Source organism: Natator depressus, chromosome 3 (genome assembly GCF_965152275.1).
Source record: "Natator depressus isolate rNatDep1 chromosome 3, rNatDep2.hap1, whole genome shotgun sequence".
In the NCBI taxonomy this organism is placed as follows: domain Eukaryota; kingdom Metazoa; phylum Chordata; order Testudines; family Cheloniidae; genus Natator; species Natator depressus.
Genome location: NC_134236.1, coordinates 204,296,936 through 204,315,416, shown reverse-complemented (window position 1 = coordinate 204,315,416; position 18,481 = coordinate 204,296,936). Strand labels below are relative to the sequence as shown.

Sequence of the window (18,481 nt, the reverse complement as noted above, 5' to 3'; positions counted from 1 at the left end):
CATGCATGGAAGATGTGCAGCTAAATTATTCAGGCAGACACACACTTTATGAACCTCCTTAGCTGCACAGTTTACAAGAGAAATACTCTAATGCAGAATTTACTGAACAAGTACAAAATGCAATTTTCAAAGGTTTAGAATTTGATCAAAACCTATCTTCACCAGAACACACAAAATGACTTCTCCTTTCTGAGGGGCTATTTTGGTGTCAGAATTTCAAACTTCCTTTCCCCAGATGTTTCAGTACTAGAGCTGGTCAAAAATGTTGCAAGATTATTCATTTATTAATACTTTTAAAAACAGAATGGTTTTTGCTCATACTTTGAAATAAATTCACCATCTGGCATGGTGCTATGCTATCTAACCTCAAACCGTAATCAGAACCTGTGAGCTACTCGGCCCAGCCATTCTACCCTTGCTGAATGTATATGACCACTTGGGAATAGTATAGTTGATTTTGTTAAATATAACCACCTGGAACTTAGCAAAGTTAAAATCACCGATGAGGTAGACTCTTACAATGCTTACTAATACTGGCTTCTGCAAATAAGGCACTGAGAAGCTGCAGATTAGGAAAGGACACCAGGAGTGTGTTTGAGTTTCCTGTCTGCTACTATTCTGTTGTTGCTGTATGAATGTGGCAAAAGAGTGGCTTCCAATGTTTCAGTGAGTAACATCCAGTGAAAATTCTAGCTCTTTAACATGGCATTTTTAATACTATGGTCTATTTCCTTATGCCACAAGTCAATTTTTGAAACCTTAATGCTGAACCTGAATCCTTTTCAGTGTTGTTACAAGACAGAACCTAATATTTTGAAATGCTCCCTATTGCTTGGCACAAATACTGAATGTATTGCTCTTGACTGAGAGAAAAAGTACGGGCCTGATCCAAAGCATGAAGTCAGTAGAAAGACTCCCATTGGCTTTAGATTCAGTCCTACATGCTTGTTCTCCCTCTTGACTCAGGGCCAGAAGTTCCCCAGACATCTTCCACATAGAAAGAGAGCATGTCTCACAAAGTTGTATGATTTTTTGCAGCCAGCAGGGTGCTATCTTGTCCTGTTGGAAAGCGGGCAGTTGTGTAAGGGGAGGGGCCATGGGTAGCTGAAGATCCAAAGAAAAACTAGGCCCCAAACCCCTGATCTCAGAACATCCACATTGTAGCCAATGATTTTAGTTTATTATCCATTTATTGTGTGATTTTATGATTAATCAACGTTATATTATATATATTCATTGTATGTTAATTAGAGTTACTTTGTAGGATTATAAAAGCATAAGATTGATTAGTATTTACAAGAACCAAGTATTAGACATGAGTAAGACAAGCTGAAACACAACAACCTGTAGGTTGAGGCCTGCAAGACTTTAGCTTAGCTATTTTAGGCCTTGGAGGCAAGAAATGATGACTTAAGCCAATGAGCAAGAAATAACCTAGTGCCCTAAGATTACGGGAAAAGAGGTACCAAGTGGTAATACTGCGAAAAATTACCTGGAAGATTAATATTAGATCATAAAGATACTGTAAAGGCGCATCTGTCTCAGACATGTGTCTTAACCATGGGATACAGGTTGTGCGTCAATGCTAATGAGAATAAAGGGAACTTACATACCCTATAGAAAATTATGGTCCCTTAAGTTTCCAGGGGACACAGACCAATAAGAGAGAAGAGGGTTGACACTTTTATGGACATGCACAGAATATAGGTATAGACAAAATCACTTTATAAAAAGGGGATGCCCAGAATGGGAAAATTGAGCTCCCTATGGGAGACTCCTGCAGGAACCATCCCTCTACTGATGATCAAGCCATGGGAGACATATCAGACCCTAATACTATTGTTAAGGATGTGAGTAGAACTATATTTGTAACTTGTTCATAGGTCTGTATAGAATTTCTATATGCTTGGGTAATCATAACTTTAATAATTTTAGTAACTTTACTAGAACTTACAAAATAGACTTTGTACTGGTGAATGTATGTGTGGTCACTACCCTTGGTCTTTGTATGTTCCTAGAGATTCTAAGTCTGAAGCAAGTAGCAGAGGTGACTTTCACTCTGTTAAGCTTGAAACTGTAACCACCAGAGCCGAACCCACGGTGGTGTAATACCACATTACAAAATTCACTTTAAATAAAATAAAAGGCAATAACATGTAGCAGCTGCCCTTTTGGTTCTCCCAACATCCCAAACACAGTTGCTTGGCTGGCATTGGCTTCACTGGAGGCAGAGGAGCTCTGCGATGGAGAGTAACTTTAAGTCATGGTACACCCACCTCTTTTAAAGGAGAACATACTGAATACAAAGGCTGTTCTCCAGCTCCTCCCCGTCCAGCAGGCCATGCCTTCTGTTTCGCATACTACTGAAATCACACATCTGGTTGGTGTATAGATGCTGTTCACAGTTATGTTGCTGTGGGAACATACTACGCAGTTACATTACCACTCCTTGCGCACCCCCCAAATCCCATTTCAACATAAATTGCACTCACAGTATTCCTCTTTGCGCTGCAGAAACATAGGGTGCCGGAGGTAATTATGCCAAAAGTGATCTCTAAAAGGCATTGCAAAAAGGCATCCAAAATTAAAAGAAGAAATAAGCAAATATCTTCAAACAAATGTCTTAATTTGTCATACAAAGTCTACACATTAATATTAAAAAATGAATAAGCAAGAATCAAATCCTATGTTACACCAGAGGGCAGAGTTACTAGCACAACCAGCCAGCTATCTCACATTTCAACTGGCAAATTCCACTGTACTTCAAAAAACAAAACAAACAAACAATCAAGCAGAAAAAAAAACACACCCAATGGGCGCCTGACAGCCTGTTTTGAAGATCCCAATAGTCACATCTCAATTATGGATAGAAAAATCTCTTTTCCAAAGCATGCATCTTTAAACAAGGAAAAATAATCATGAATAGAACTGAAAAGCAATGATTTCCAGTGCCACTTAAAGAAATGGAAAACATAAATGGATTGTGGTGCAGTTTGAATGCTCCTTTTTTATTCTCCACTGCATTGTCCAGATTACGACAAACTCCAAGGCACTCAGATACAAAGCTCCATAATGAGCTGATCGTGCTATTATCATGCTTAGTCACCCAGCTTTTTTTTTTCAGAATTAAAATATCAACTTTTCTTCTCATTGATTACTTTGAACATTACAACAGGCCCTTTGTGAGGTATAATATTCTTTGCCCTAAATATAGGGGGTTTTTTTAAATAAAAAGTAACATCTACAAATATATACAAATACAAGGCATGCCAGAATGCTTGGTCCCAGCCTGGTGTTTGCACAATATGTTTAAAATGGCAAATGCTTAAAACAGAAATAGTCTTGGTTTTCAGTTGAAAATATACTCTAAAACAAGCCATTTCATTATAAAATAATATGGCCGTAATAATTCAGGTTTATTTTTGGCAGAATAAAGTCAAATGATTGCTAGGAAAGATGATCTTGACTCATAGCCTTCCCCATAGGTTATGCTAGTATCAGTCACTGACAGTATCCATTGTGACACTGATTTAACAACAAGGCAAGATCTGACCTATCCTATTTATCTCTGTCACAACTTGATCTCTATTCACTAGAAATGATGGAAGGCAACAATGTCTGAATGATGCAGGCCCAGTGACACTGAACACACGGTAGACTACAACATTGTTTTGCATTTGCCTTGGTATGAAAAAAAAGCAGTCAAAAGGAACCATACATATATCAACTCATGTGGCAAAGACCGATAGAATAAAACAATAAAGATCACTAAACCCTTCATTACATGTTAGCTCTGTGATCAGCAAGTAAGCACTAACTATTTAATTAGTCAACTAATTAGTGACAGGCAACATGGAAAGCTTCAGATGTTCTCAGACAAATGTAAAGATAAAAAGCCTAATTAAACAGCAAGCATTATGCTTGCTATTGCCAAACAGGACAGATGTGCAGGATATTGTGCAATAGCGTGCTGCCAGATAACAGAAGTTGTAGTTGGTCTGTTGCAAATAGTGCTTTAAAAAAAACCCTAGTATTTCTAAGCTATTCTTAGATACCTTCAGAGGGAAGCTGATTTCTTGACAGGAAATCGGGGATTTAGCAAATTAATGAGACCATCTAATTTTAAGACCAGATTCAATGTCTTACTGAAATAAACTTTAAGACTATGATCCTTTAAGTGCCAAAATATGTTCTATTCTGTGTCATCGTTTTACATTTTGTGATCTCAGCAACCTCTTATCTGTTATGTGTACAGTACATTTATGTATATAGAGTTCAGAGAATAAGTCACTGTTTATACCACAGGTTGGATTAACAAGGTTTTAAAATCATGGATTAAAAGGAACTTTTTCCATAATGAGGACACAATAACACTTCCCCCACCTAAATGCAAAGAGATGGATAAAAAGCTAATTGGTTCATTGTACTGGAACCAATGACAAGATACTGCCGTGAGGAAACTTTCTGGGATCTTGTAGCCAAACTCCAATCAACTGTTGTCAGAGCGTGCTAGTTAGCATGCTGTATAGTGAATCATATGCTGGAATAAACTAAAAATGACATAACATGAATTATTTTCTTCCCTGGCCTAACTTTACTATTGTAACTGCCATTCTTAAATACTGTCTGACACTAAATGTTTGTGGAAAACTAGAATAAATGAAAAACAACAAATCAGGTACTCCGAGGGATGGGGGGCTAGGATATTTTTTCAGAGTATGTCAATATGTAAGAAAATGCATAAAATATAATGCTATAAACTATGTTCAAGTGGAAATGTTGTTGAGGCAACAGTGATTAAAATGAGATGTCTTTTTCATTCTATACTCAGTTTCCAGTTGCTCATAATTTTCTCAAATCAAATATTTAACTCAGGTTGGCATTTCTCTTGCTTGATCTCAGCTTCAAGGTCTTTTTTTTAAACTCTGAACTAAGTACTTACTTTTAAAAACAGAATTCACACTTGAAAAATACTTTCAGATGCTGTTTTTGCTGCTGAACAATTCAAATATGGCTTTGTTTTATAACTTTAAATTTAGCATGTATATGCCAGTATATCTCAGTAAGGAATGCATATTTTATCAAGTTTGAAATGAGGAAGTTAAGAGCAATTTAAAATTTTATAATGCACATGATCAGTACATTAAGTTCACTGCAGTGATTATTTTAATAATTACAGTAGATATTTCAATATCCAGTGACATAAGTGGAAGCATGTATATTTATTCCAATATGACTATAGCTCCATAATAGGAAACATTTCAAGGATCACACACTAAAATAGATTCAGGTAGAACCAGATCTTGCATTCCGTATACCCCAAACTTCCAAAAAAATCCATTGTTGCCAACTGTCCAGGTTTAGTCACAAGTTTCATGGTATTTGGTATTTTTCTTAAAACCTCAGCTCCTGGAATTGTGTAATCAGAATCTCAGCTTTAAAAAAAGAACATTTCTAGAACTCATAGCTGTAGACAAAAGCTTAAAAACATAAGCTCTAAAAGCTCAAAAACCAGAAGGCAAATAAAAATAACCAATACTTAGTTCAAAAATCTCATTACTTTTAAGCCAATCGCATGGTTTTGGGGGGTCCTGACATGATTTTTTTTTATATCTTGGTGTTCACAACACTGAGGATGTAAGATTGTATATTTTTACTTGATGTCTGATCAAACTCTTTTTCTTGTTATTGCTTCTTGTCCTAAGACTAAGTATTTCAATGCAAAAAAAAAAAAAAAAAAAAAAGTCCATCTTTTAAAAATCTCTCCCTGGTACTTCTTTAGTTTGAGTCAATCCAAAATTGTCTTTTCTTCTGACATTCTACAACAAACGGTAGGCAAGAGTACCAATGAGATAGTTTGGAGTGGGGACAACAACAGGGACTGACATGTTGCTGGGTTGAACTGCTTCTCCACAAAAAGAGCATTGTTAGGCTGCTGCCTCTGCTTTAGGGCTGATGTACGTGCAAACGTTGTGCTGGTTTAACAAAAGGTGTGATGTTGCACTACCTTGTCTGAATCCTAGACAGTGCCCTAACTCCTGTCTTTGTGTAAGGAGAAGCATATAATTGCATTGGCCAGGAGGAGCCCTGGGTATGAATTGTGGGAGTCACAATTCCTTCCCTGCTTGCCCTTGCTCCTGCAGGGAAGCTAATTACTGTAGCAATTTATGGTGCTACTCATTCCCCCCCTACTAATTCAGCTCTGCTGGCTGATGAACTTACGGGGCAGAACCAAGGCTCTGCTTGCTTCCTCTCTTTTGCCCCTTCCCACACATTTGATTAGGGCTGGGGTGTAGTGGCTTCTGAAGCCTGCTTTCACACCTGTATCTGGACTCACAATCGGGGAAGGCCATGCACCTGATGAAGGTGGGTCTTCACTCTCCTGTGTAACTGCCTAGGAATGATTGACAATTGTGCCCTTTTTGGTCAATTCTCAAAGAAAAAATTCTCACTCTTGTGTGGACTAAACTAAAATTACTTTTGAGCTAAAACTAACATCTAAAGCAGGAGCCTGAACTCAGGAAAAAGGAGCGGGAGTCATTTATTTGGATAATGGCACATGGAAAATAAGAACCACTGCACTCACATTCACTGGGGTAAAACATTAGGGCTATAAACCCTCATATTTCAGGGCATGAACCAACCACTTGCTGAAGGAAGGGGTGTTAGAAAGAAGCTTTCCTGGAGGGTATAATAGTCCACTATAGGATTCTCTGAAGCAGCTGGTACTGCCCCCTGTCAGACAGGACACAGAATTAGCCATTGGTCTGATTCAGTATGGCAATTACGGGTGTTCCTACAACCTCCTGATATTCACTCTGTGAGTGAAAATGAGGGACTTAAGAAGCATTTTCTAATAAAATAATATAATACAGAATATACTTCAGCATTTTGGAGGATGGACCTCAAAGCACATTTTTACATTTGGATGATAAGAACTGATGCTAGAATCTGCCCTATTCAAACAGTGAAAGCACTGAATGTCCTAGAAAAATAACTGGAGCACTCTGCCTCAAATGGATTTTCCACAAACTACAGTGTTACTGCCACATTTTATACTACAATGCAATAGCACCAAGAAGCAGTTTTCTACATCTTTCAAACAAGTAGATATAATTCAGTATTTAATGAAAAATATATTTCCTCAGTCTCAAACAGGTTGAAATCACTTCTAAAATCTAGTTGTAATGACTGTATGCAGGTAAGTGAATTATATTTGTGTGTTTCTATGGTGACTACTAATGTAAAATAATTAAGTAGGAAGAAAAATGAGGAGAAAACTACTTCCTCTTTTAAGGATTAGGGGGTTTATAAATTGATTCAATCTAGTTATTTTTACTACATGTAACCTTGCAAACAATAGTAGAAAATTGTGAATATATTAAATTAAATTGTATTAAAAGGTCTCTGCATTGACCAGGAGACTTTCTTTATCAACTGCTGATATGAAAATTAAAACTTAGCTTGTTAAATTTATACTACATTAATATAAAAATATGTAAAAATCTGACGCTGAGTACTAGCTCCTTTGATTCTTTGAGTTCTTAATGGTTCTTATGTGGCAGCACTCAAGTTTCATGAATCTGAAAGTTCCAATTATATTGTCTTCAAGACCAGTACTCCTAAATATCACACAAACAGATCTTGTGAGAACTCTTAATTAGAACACAACTGGAATAAGGCTTACTGCTGAAAAGTCTTGTCTGTGGAACTCTCTCAGAGCTGTAAAAGTAAATTGTCAAGGATACAATTGATTTTTGTATGAAAAATGCTGTACAAATGGGAAGGATACTCTAGTGGTTAAGGTGTTGGACTGGAACTCATAAGATGTGGGTTCAACTCCCAGCTTTGTCACAGACCTCTTGTGTGACCTTGGGCAAGTCACTTAATCTCACTGTACCTCAGTTCTTCATTTGTAAAATGGGGATACTACTACTTTTCTCCCACCCTTTGTCTGTCTTGTCTATTTACACTGTAAGCTTGTCAGGGACTGTGTCTTCCTTTTGTGTGCAGTGCCTAGCATAATGGGGCACTGGAAACAGCTAGGCTCGCTGGATGGTACTATAATATAAATTAGTAACAACATTGCAAGAGTCATATACATAACACAGTTACAGAGTTTAGTAAGTAACAGCACATGGTGAGAAACAGAAAAAAGAGTAACAGCTAAAAAACGCATTGGGATAGAGAGCCTAAGGTGCAGTGGGCAGAAGCACCAGAGGAGAAGGGCCTTACACCAACGGGGGATACACTGGGTCAAATGTTAGAAAGAAAGGCATTGGCAGCCCGGAAGAGGGAGTGGGAAAAGGAGCTATTCTGTCAATTGCTTATAACAGTGCAATACCATTTATAAAGGGCTTTATTCCCCCCCCCCCCCCGCAATGCTATACAGATATTTCTAATTGTAATATCAACAACAGTGGTAGTAGAAACAGCCCTGAACTCAGCTCTTAGCAGGCACAGAGTCATTAAACTGGCAATATTTTTTTCCATTATTTTGTTTCTGTAGTAAATACTTTGCTGTGTGGATTCTACTCAGAATCTGGCATCTAAAACTTTATACTGGTTTTTAAAAAGTTTTTCAACACAAATTTAAGCATTTTAAATCTGCTTGAAAATGCACTCATATGGAAAAGACATTCATATCACAAGATATGAAAATTATACAAACATTTTCTTTAAGAAGAGTGCTCCAAGAACAATGACAATAAGGAGGGTAGACATAAAATAGACCTCTTTTACTTTAATAGATTGTATGTGCTGTAGGAGAACGGGATTCTTGTTTTGATGTGTATGAGGTCATGATATTCATGGAATAAACTTGTTTATTTCTCCATCCATCGAATAAACATAGTTTATTATGAATCTTTGATCTTCTCTCCTGAATTCTGCTCATCCACGTCATCATTACACGAGGACTGCTACTAATCCTGTCAAGCAATTTTAACACAGCCAAAATTTTGTTTAGGAAAATATCCTATCACAAAAAACATTTATTTGTCCCCATCTATGGCAGCTAAGAACAGATGAGTGCAAGGACCAAAAATGACCTTGGTCTCTGGTCCAAACCTTGCAATATTTGGTCCTGGAGCAGTGACAGTTTTAAATTCTGAGCCATAAGGATTTCATGAGCCATAAGGATTAGAAATGAGTGTGGAGAACTATAAATTAACCAGACCGGAAGCAGCATTTGTATTTAGCCTTGGCAGGTCACAAGATAATGGTCATTAAAATCTCAACAGTCTAAGTCAAGGTTAGAAAGTACTAGCTATTAAAAATATTAGTACTTGTTCCCTGACTCTGCCTGCACAGTTGATTTGCTTTTGTTTGGACAACTTATAATAACCATGGCAATTTGGTTTGCAGCTTTCTGATCTACAGTGATTGACTATGCCCCTAGTGGGACCTCTGGGAGGCAGGGATTACTGGAGTGCACCACACTCCAGCCAGACCCTCTCCCCACCCCCATCCCAGGGGCTGCAAGGGAAATGGTGTAGGGGCTAGATATGGCATCTCTGTGCTTCCTGAAGACTCCCAAATGGCAGGATAATCCTCAGCAGGAAAGATCTGATGGCTTCTATGGAAGCTGAGTGGGGCTCTGGTTTGAGCCCATTATGTATGTTCCAACTTAGCTCTGAAAATAATACCATAATGAAGTGAAATGAAAGGAGAAGTGTTCATCTCTCTTTCTGGTACTATACAGATAGTACTGAGAAGGAAAGGCGCTAAATGTATTGCCAGCCAGGGTGGAAAATGTTCAGTACCACTCTTCTGGACTAGCTGATAAAAAAAAAACCAACCCAAATACAAAAAACCACAACTGCCCTCCCACCCTGCCTGCCCCCACCCCGCTACCCCAAAACCCAACAAAAACCACAGGGCCAGCCAATCAGTGAAGAAAAAAACAAACAACCAAAAAATGGCCAAGCGACACAGCAGTATGACACCCCGCCCGTCCGCCCCCCTCCCCTCCTATAACCAGCCCTGGTATTGTGCAGAGCTAGCTCCAAAGGTCAACAGTACACTGGTTTATACAGAAATGGCTAGAATATTAAGCCACATCTATATTGTCTTTGCAACCAAGTCAAACAACGAATGTTCAAAGAGGACTTAGACTCAGTTGAAGCTAAACAGTGTTCTAATATGACTGGCTGCCCAATGTTGACAGACCCAAAACATGTTCTAGAATAGGCTCTAGGCCTTTAATTTACCTCATCAAGCTTCTAACTTCAAATCCATTTGGAATGTACAAGACACACACCCTACAACATTACTGCCAAGATTCTGCAGGTAGAATACAATGTAGTTTTGCACTCTCGTTGTTCAGTCCTCCTGTGAGACCTTCAGTAGCTGATATACAGGATGTCCTTTCATTCTAAAATTTGTATTTTTAGTTCTCTCCATTGCTAGTGAGGACCTGATTTTCAGAGATTACCTTCATTTTTGTGGGCAGTTTTGCACTTGCAAACAATTACATTAGTACTTTTGAACTGCTGAATCAATTAATAGGGAGAAATTTACTTCTTTACCTCCACATATCAGACAGTCATAGATCTGACTACTAATTTTGCATCCATAATTCAAATGCAAACATAAAAATGCAGGTGCAATTATTTGTGGGTGCAGAACTGCACCAAAAGAAATAGAAGCTGAGTTGAAGCTTCATTGCCGAATCAAGACCTCTAAAATTAAAAAAGTAGCTTAGTCCCCTCACTGTAGGAAAGCCAGCAAAGTTAAAAAACTTACCAAAAAATCAGTGTTTCTAGAAAGGAGATTCCAACATTTGATGCACCAACCACCACAATTCTAGCATTGACAGACACTTTAGGCTCTAGCATCAGCTTTCGATTTATGTGGTTCAAAGCATAGCTTAACTGTAAAAGAAACCAAAAACAAGACATACTGTATAGACATGTGTACAAACCCAGGAGAAACCAGCTAAGAATCATTAGAATGTTAGTAATGCATTATCTTCCATTTTTCTAAAACTATTGTTATGGCTTATCAACATGACCAACATTATGAATTGCCCCAGGCATACCACAAATCAACCTAGTGGCTAAACATTTCTGAGTAAGTATGCACGTTTAACATGCTACAGAAAAGTACTAGAACTTAATGTTCCAACTTCTCTTGGAGAAGAGGTTATGAAGTATTTGTTGGTGGCTAGAGACTGAACTTGGAGAGTTTTCTATGATTTATTAACATTCACCTGGCACCTAGGAGCACATGTTCATATAATCTTTTGATTATTTTTATGCTTTCTGGAGCAATTGTTTTAGATTTTACCTTTTTTTAATTAATGGGAATATCTTTACCTGAAGCATAAATTTAACATAGTTTTAATATTTTGGATTTTTCTGTGTTCAAGCAGCACACTGAGAAATGGCTTCTAAAATCATTTTTCCAAATAAAGAAAAGTTAGACTGAGGGCCAGATCCTCAGCTGCTATAAATCAGCTCATCTTCATTGATTTCAATGGAGCTATGCCAATTTACACCAACTGAAGATCTGGTCAGCAGACTTTAAATAATTAATTCATAGTTTCTCATGTTCACTTCTTCCTAAAGTATACCCTGGTTGAAACAGTAAAACTTGGTATAGTCATCTTTACTGGTGTCCTTTGGTTTCGCTAACCAACAGAGGGTGCCAGAAAATATGTGAGAGAGGGGTCAAGAGATAATAATGCATTTGACAGAAAATCTCTGCAGTGTGCTATATATAGTTTTCAGTTTTCTCATGGAAAGCAGAGAGGCTTTTTCCATTTTGAAGCATTACACACTTTGCATTTTAGTTATTGCTTTGGGTTGCACAAACTTCACATGCCATAGAATGCATAATTGTAAATTCACATGTGCGTTGAAGGGAGAAATAGGAAACAGAACTACTTTTATTATTCATGAGACACTCTTCTCTTGCTCTACATTTCTGCAGACACACTTATTCAGGATACAATCTAAAACTTCTAACAGGTTTTCCTCTATTACCTTTAGGAGACAAGAGGGGGAAAACAACATTTATTCTTCCAAATAAATTATTCTTACAAAGATTTCTATGTATTTAGATTAGAGAATATTTCTCTTCATATAAATTAGTTGACACAATTGCTTGATGTGTTAAAAATCAAGCGTCAACAAACAAGGTGACTTTAAAAAGGCTGGCCATGCCAGGAACTACAAACATGTGAAAGGTTTGGAGAAGTCTTTTTGTACCAGACAAGGTATTTTATAATCTTTGAAATCCAGAGATAAATGTATGTTAAATGCATGTTTTTGCCCTTCCACTTTTTTTTTTTTTTTTACTGCCAGATAAATGTTCCTCCAACTGTATTTTTGTATGGTACAATGATGACATCCAGTGGCCAGTTAGTTTAATCTCAGTTATGGGATTTCCCTAAGAATATTCCAGAAGATATTCTAGGAAGTTTACCATTCTGATTAGGATTCAAGCAATCACCACAGATGTCAAACGTATCAAATCTAGCACATCTTCATATGATTCCAAACTGTTCAGCTGCTACCCATGTTTAGAGAAATGGTTTGATCATGAAGAAGACTGCAACACTGTCAGAACTTTTGCTTTACTGAGTATTTCACAAATTTCTGCTAACCATTTTAAACAATTTAACTCAAAAACAGTAGTATTTCACCTACTTACACATTTGTTTTAGCAAGATTTGTTATAATAAACTCCATGTTTAAGGAAAATGATTTTATGAAAATGAAAATATAAAATGTTTCAACATTTCAGAAGTTTGAATGCATTTATAATGTAACAAAAAGTGAAAATCTTTTGAAACAAAATTCGAGAAATCAGGAAACAAAGTTCAAATTATTAATGGAATGTCTTTACAGCAGAGTTTTGTTTAAAAAATAAAACGTGCATATTTATACCTTTATGCAATATGATAAATGTTATATTTTGGGGGCCAACCCTGCAAGTGCTCTACATGGAAATCCCACTGGACTTCCGTTGTTCTACACATGGGCGACTGCAGTCAGGGCCTTGAACTTTAAATTTCAACTGCTAGGATTCCTGATCAGGAACCCCTTGACTCTTTAAATATACTTTAAGCAACACTATGAACTTGAAATCTGGTCAGTTTAAAAAAAAAACAAATTAAAGGTAGCTTCAGGTATTACATCTATCCATGACAGGTTTCAGAGTAGCAGCCGTGTTAGTCTGTATTCGCAAAAAGAAAAGGAATACTTGTGGCACCTTAGAGACTAACAAATTTATTTGAGCATAAGCCACTGAATGCATCAGCTGTAGCTCACAAAAGCTTATGCTCAAATAAATTTGTAAATCTATCCATGAGTCACTCTGACAATTTTTGTGGTTGTACAATCACATTTCTGATAACGGTTTCCTCTCACCTTTTGCTCTGTGAAAGACCCAGACAAACAACGGAAAGTCACTAAGGGTCCTACTACCAGATAGGGGCAGATCCTCAGCAGCTGTAACTGTCAGAGCTCCACTGAAGTCAATGGAGCTATGACAATTATGAGCTATGACAATCTGATGATCTGCCCCATGGTAAGTAGCCCCTTTTATTTTGATGGGAATGCTCACATATTTAAAGTTAAGTGCATATTAAGGTATTTGTAGGGATTGAGGCCTAATTAATAACAGAGGCAGGAATCAGCTGAACTACCTATTCAGAACATGCTGTCAGATGCACAAAGTAAACAAATTGAAAAAACAGAGAAAAACATTCTTCTAATTTCATTCAGATGTTATTTTAGGTGTTATTTTTACTAATGGGGGCGGGGGGAGTTTCAGGCAGAACTATGAATTTTAAGTTGGTGGTGTTCCTTTAGTTATTTGAACCAACAGCTGCGCTATATAGCAGTGTGGCCTAGTGAATAGAGCACTGGACTGGGATTCAAGAGACCTGGGTTCTATTTCCAGCTCTACAACTGGCCTGCTGGGTGACCTTGGGCAGGCCACAGCGCCACTCTGTGCCTCAGTTTCCCTTTCTGTAAGATGGGGATAATGATTCTGAACCCCTTTGTAATGTGCTTGAGAGCTACTGATGAAAAGCATTATTTGAGAGCTAGGTATTATCACAACAAAAAGTTTAAAGAACAAACATACAAATCACGATTAAAACTGCTTTTCAATGTTCATCATCTACATTTTTCACCCAAAATACTGTTTGGATGTTCTAATACACTTGCTTCTATTCTCACATTTAAAGCATTTTGTCCCATATCTTCAAAGGCATTTAGGCACCTACTCCCATGGGAGTTAGGCACCTAAATAGGTTCGATGATCTAGATCTTTCTGACTGGCAGACCATGTTAGAGAGCAGGGGTGAAATCCTGGCTCCAATGAAATCAGTAGTTTTGTCATTTACTTCAACGTGGCCAATATTTCACCCCAGTTTGGGAGGGCTTGGATGTTACACACCCTTGTACTTCCTGTTATACTGCACACAGCTGCAGCGGCACAGGAGCCAGCAAACACAGCTGTAAACAGGGGAGTTTGAGGGGGAGTTTGTAAGGGGAGTTTGGGGGGGAAGACTAAGAGCCAGGCAGAGGAACAGACAGGCTAGTGAACGGAGTGTGTGGTGGTCTGGCAGTGTTTTGGTGCTCCCTGGGGCTTTGTGTTGCTGTGGGTGGTGGTGTTTTGGTTTGGTTTGTGTTTCCCAGACTAACAGGACTTAGGTGGGAAGGCTATGACAGACCAGAGGCAGCAGTGGTAGTGACCCAAGCAGTGGAAGACACAATGAAGATGACTGGATATAGAAGCTGCGGCATGTACATGATCGTGGAGGGGGGACCTGAAAAGAGTTTTGTCTGCATGAAGTGCTGCCTGATAGAGCTGATGGAAGAGAAGATCTGAGGATAAGAGATGCAGGTGGAGACTCTGGTTGAGTTTAGAAGGGGGCTCGAGCAGATGATGGAGCAAAGACATGAGGCGGCTGAAGGGAAAAGCTCAGACTTGAGGATGGAAGCAGGACGAAAGAACTCTGAGGGGATACTGCTGGGTGAGGAAAGTGGACAGTGGAAGCATGTGACTAAGAGAACCAGCCAGAGGAAAAGATGGGGCAGTGAAGGAAAAATAGTGCTCAGGAACAGGTTTCCGGAGTTGGAAAATGAAGAAGGGGCACAGCAGGTGGTCACTGAAGGTGAGAGGGCAAGGAAGAAGAGAAGAGCAGATAGTCCTATAGGAAGAGGGCAAGAGTCAAAGGAGATAACACGAAATATGAGCCCCAGGAGGATACGGGATGGGCTGCAGAGGATTGTAAGGGACAATAGGAATCGAGAGGACTTGCAACCAGATGGAACAGGGTATAGACTGGAGAATCGCACCATCGCCAGGAAAAGGCAGGTCTACGTGATTGGGGACTCATTACTGAGAAGAATAGACAGGACTGTAACAAGAGCTGATCCAGAGAACAGAAGGGTGTGCTGCCTGCCGGGTACTAAGATACAGAATGTGGACCTGAGGCTGAAGGGGATCCTAACGGGAGCGGGAAAGAATCCACTGATTTTTCTTCATGTGGGAACAAATGATATGGCTAGATTCTCGCTGGAACGTATCAACCGAGACTATGCCAGACTGGGGAAGTCGCTTAAGGAAATCTGGGCTCAGGTGATCTTCCGTGGGATTCTGCCTGTTCCTAGAGAAGGGCAACAAAGGTGTGACAAGATTATGATGCTCAACAGATGGCTCAGGCAGTGGTGCTATAAGGAGGGCTTTGGGATGTATGGTCACTGGGAAGCATTCATGGACAGAGGACTCTTCTCTCGGGATGGCCTTCACCTGAGTAAGGAGGGAAATAAACTTCTAGGATAGAGGATGCCACAACAGATCAAGAGAGCTTTAAACTAGGAATTCGGGGGAGATGGTTGGGAGATGTCCAGGTAATCTCCACGCCAGATTTTCTCTGTCAGAGGGAAGAAAACAAAGTAAGAAAGGATACAGCTGTGGGTAGGAGAATGGACATAAGGCGGAAAGGCAGCGTACATACCAATCTAATAGGTAATATTAGCGGTAGAATGTCTGTGCCCAATTGGGTAAAGAATGTGAGCGAAGCCAAACAGCAAAAATTAAGATGTTTGTATAGTAATGCGAGGAGCCTAGGTAACAAAATGGAGGAACTAGAGCTACTGGTGCAGGAAGTGAAACCAGATATTATAGGGATAACAGAAACATGGTGGAATAGTAATCATGATTGGAGTATGGGTATTGAAGGGTATGTGCTGTTTAGGAAAGACAGAAATAAAGGCAAAGGTGGTGGAGTAGCATTGTATATCAATGATGACGTAGACTGTAAAGAAATAAGAAATGATGGAATGGATAAGACAGAGTCTGTCTGGGCAAAAATCACATTGGGGAAGAAAGCTACTAGAGCCTCCCCTGGGATAATGCTTGGGGAGTGCTATAGACAGCCGGGATCCAATCTGGATATGGATAGAGACCTCTTTAATGTTTTTAATGAAGTAAATACTAATGGGAATTGTGTGATCATGGGAGACTTTAACTTCCCAGATATAGACTGGAGGAGAAGTGCTCAGATTTTCCTGGATACGACAGCTGATGGATTCCTTCACCAAGTAGTTGCTGAACCGATAAGAGGGGATGCCATTTTAGATTTGGTTTTGGTGAGCAGTGAGGACCTCATAGAAGAACAACAACCTTGGTTCGAGCGATCATGAGCTAATTCAGTTCAAATTGAATGGAAGGATAAACAAAAATAGATTTGTGACTAGGGTTTTTGATTTCAAAAGAGCTAACTTAAAAAAATTAAGGAAATTAGTTATGGAAGTGGATTGGACTGAAGAACTTGTGGATCTAAAGGCAGAGGAGGCCTGGAATTACTTCAAGTCAAAGTTACAGAAACAATCAGAAGCCTGCATCCCAAGAAAGGGGAAAAAATTCATAGGCAGGAGTTGTAGACCAAAATGGACAAGCAAGCATCTCAAAGAGGTGATTAAGAAAAAGCAGAAAGCCTACAAGGAGTGGAAGATGGGAGGAATTAGCAAGGAAAGCTACCTTACTGAGGTCAAAACACGTAGGGATAAAGTGAGAAAGGCCAAAAGCCATGTAGAGTTGGACCTTGCAAAGGGAATTAAAATCAATAGTAAAAGGTTCTATAGCCATATAAATAAGAAGAAAACAAAGAAAGAAGAAGTGGGACTGCTAAACATTGAGGATGGAGTGGAGGTTAAGGATAATCTAGGCATGGCCCAATATCGAAACAAATCCTTTGCCTCAGTCTTTAATGAGGAGCTTACGGCTAATGGTAGGATGACAAATGGGAATGAGGATATGGAAGTAGATATTACCACATCCAAGGTAGAAGCCAAACTCCAACAGCTTAATGGGACTAAATCGGGGGGACTGGATAATCTTCATCCAAGAATATTAAAGGAACTGGCACATGAAATTGCAAGCCCATTAGCAAGAATTTTTAATGAATTTGTAAACTCAGGGGTTGTACCGTATGACTGGAGAATTGCAAACATAGTTCCTATTTTTAAGAAAGGAAAAAAAAGTGATCCGGGTAACTACAGGCCTGTTAGTTTCACATCTATAGAAAGCAAGGTCTTGGAAAAATTTTGAAGGAGAAAATAGTTAAGGACATTGAGGTCAATGGTAATTGGGACAAAATACAACATGGCTCTACAAAAGGTAGATTGTGTCAAACCAACCTCATCTCCTTCTTTGAGAAGGTAACAGTTTTTTTAGACAAAGGAAATGCAGTGGATCTAATTTACCTCAATTTCAGTAGGCATTTGATACGGTTCCACATGGGGAATTATTAGCTAAATTGGAAAAGATGGGGATCAATATGAAAATTGAAAGGTGGATAAGGAACTGGTTAAAGGGGAGACTACAACAGGACACACTGAAAGGTGAACTGTCAGGCTGGAAGGAGGTTACTAGTGGAGTTCCTCAGGGATCGGTTTTGGGACCAATCTTATTTCATCTTTTTATTACTGACCTTGGCACAAAAAGCAGGAATATGCTAATCAAGTTTGCGGATGACACAAAGCTGGGAGGTATTGCCAATACAGAGAAGGACCGGGATATCATACAGGAAGATCTGGATGACCTTGTAAACTGGAGTAATAGTAATAGGATGAAATTTAATAGTGAAAAGTGCAACGTCATACATTTAGGGATTAATAACAAGAAGTTTAGTTATAAACTGGGGACGCATCACTTGGAAGTAACAGAGGAGGAGAAGGACCTTGGAGTATTGGTTGATCACAGGATGACTATGAGCCGCCAATGTGATATGGCCATGAAAAAAGCTAATGCGGTCTTGGGATGCATCAGGCGAGGTATTTCCGGTAGAGATAAGGAGATGTTAGTACCGTTATACAAGGCACTGGTGAGACCTCATCTGGAATATTGTGTGCAGTTCTGGTCTCCCATGTTTAAGAAGGATGAATTCAAACTGGAACAGGTACAGAGAAGGGCTACCAGGATGATCCGAGGAACGGAAAACCTGTCTTATGAAAGG

The 18,481-nt window shown here is 38.9% G+C and overlaps 1 protein-coding gene across 1 annotated transcript in view; it reads right to left on the bottom strand.

The window, feature by feature from the left end:
* CFAP61 (cilia and flagella associated protein 61) overlaps positions 1–18,481 on the bottom strand; it is a 208,419-nt gene that overhangs the window by 104,155 nt on the left and 85,783 nt on the right. The window contains exon 18 of the mRNA XM_074949735.1: positions 10,747–10,874. Within this exon, the coding sequence (XP_074805836.1) occupies positions 10,747–10,874 (128 nt within the window). The remainder of the gene's footprint in view (positions 1–10,746; positions 10,875–18,481) is intronic.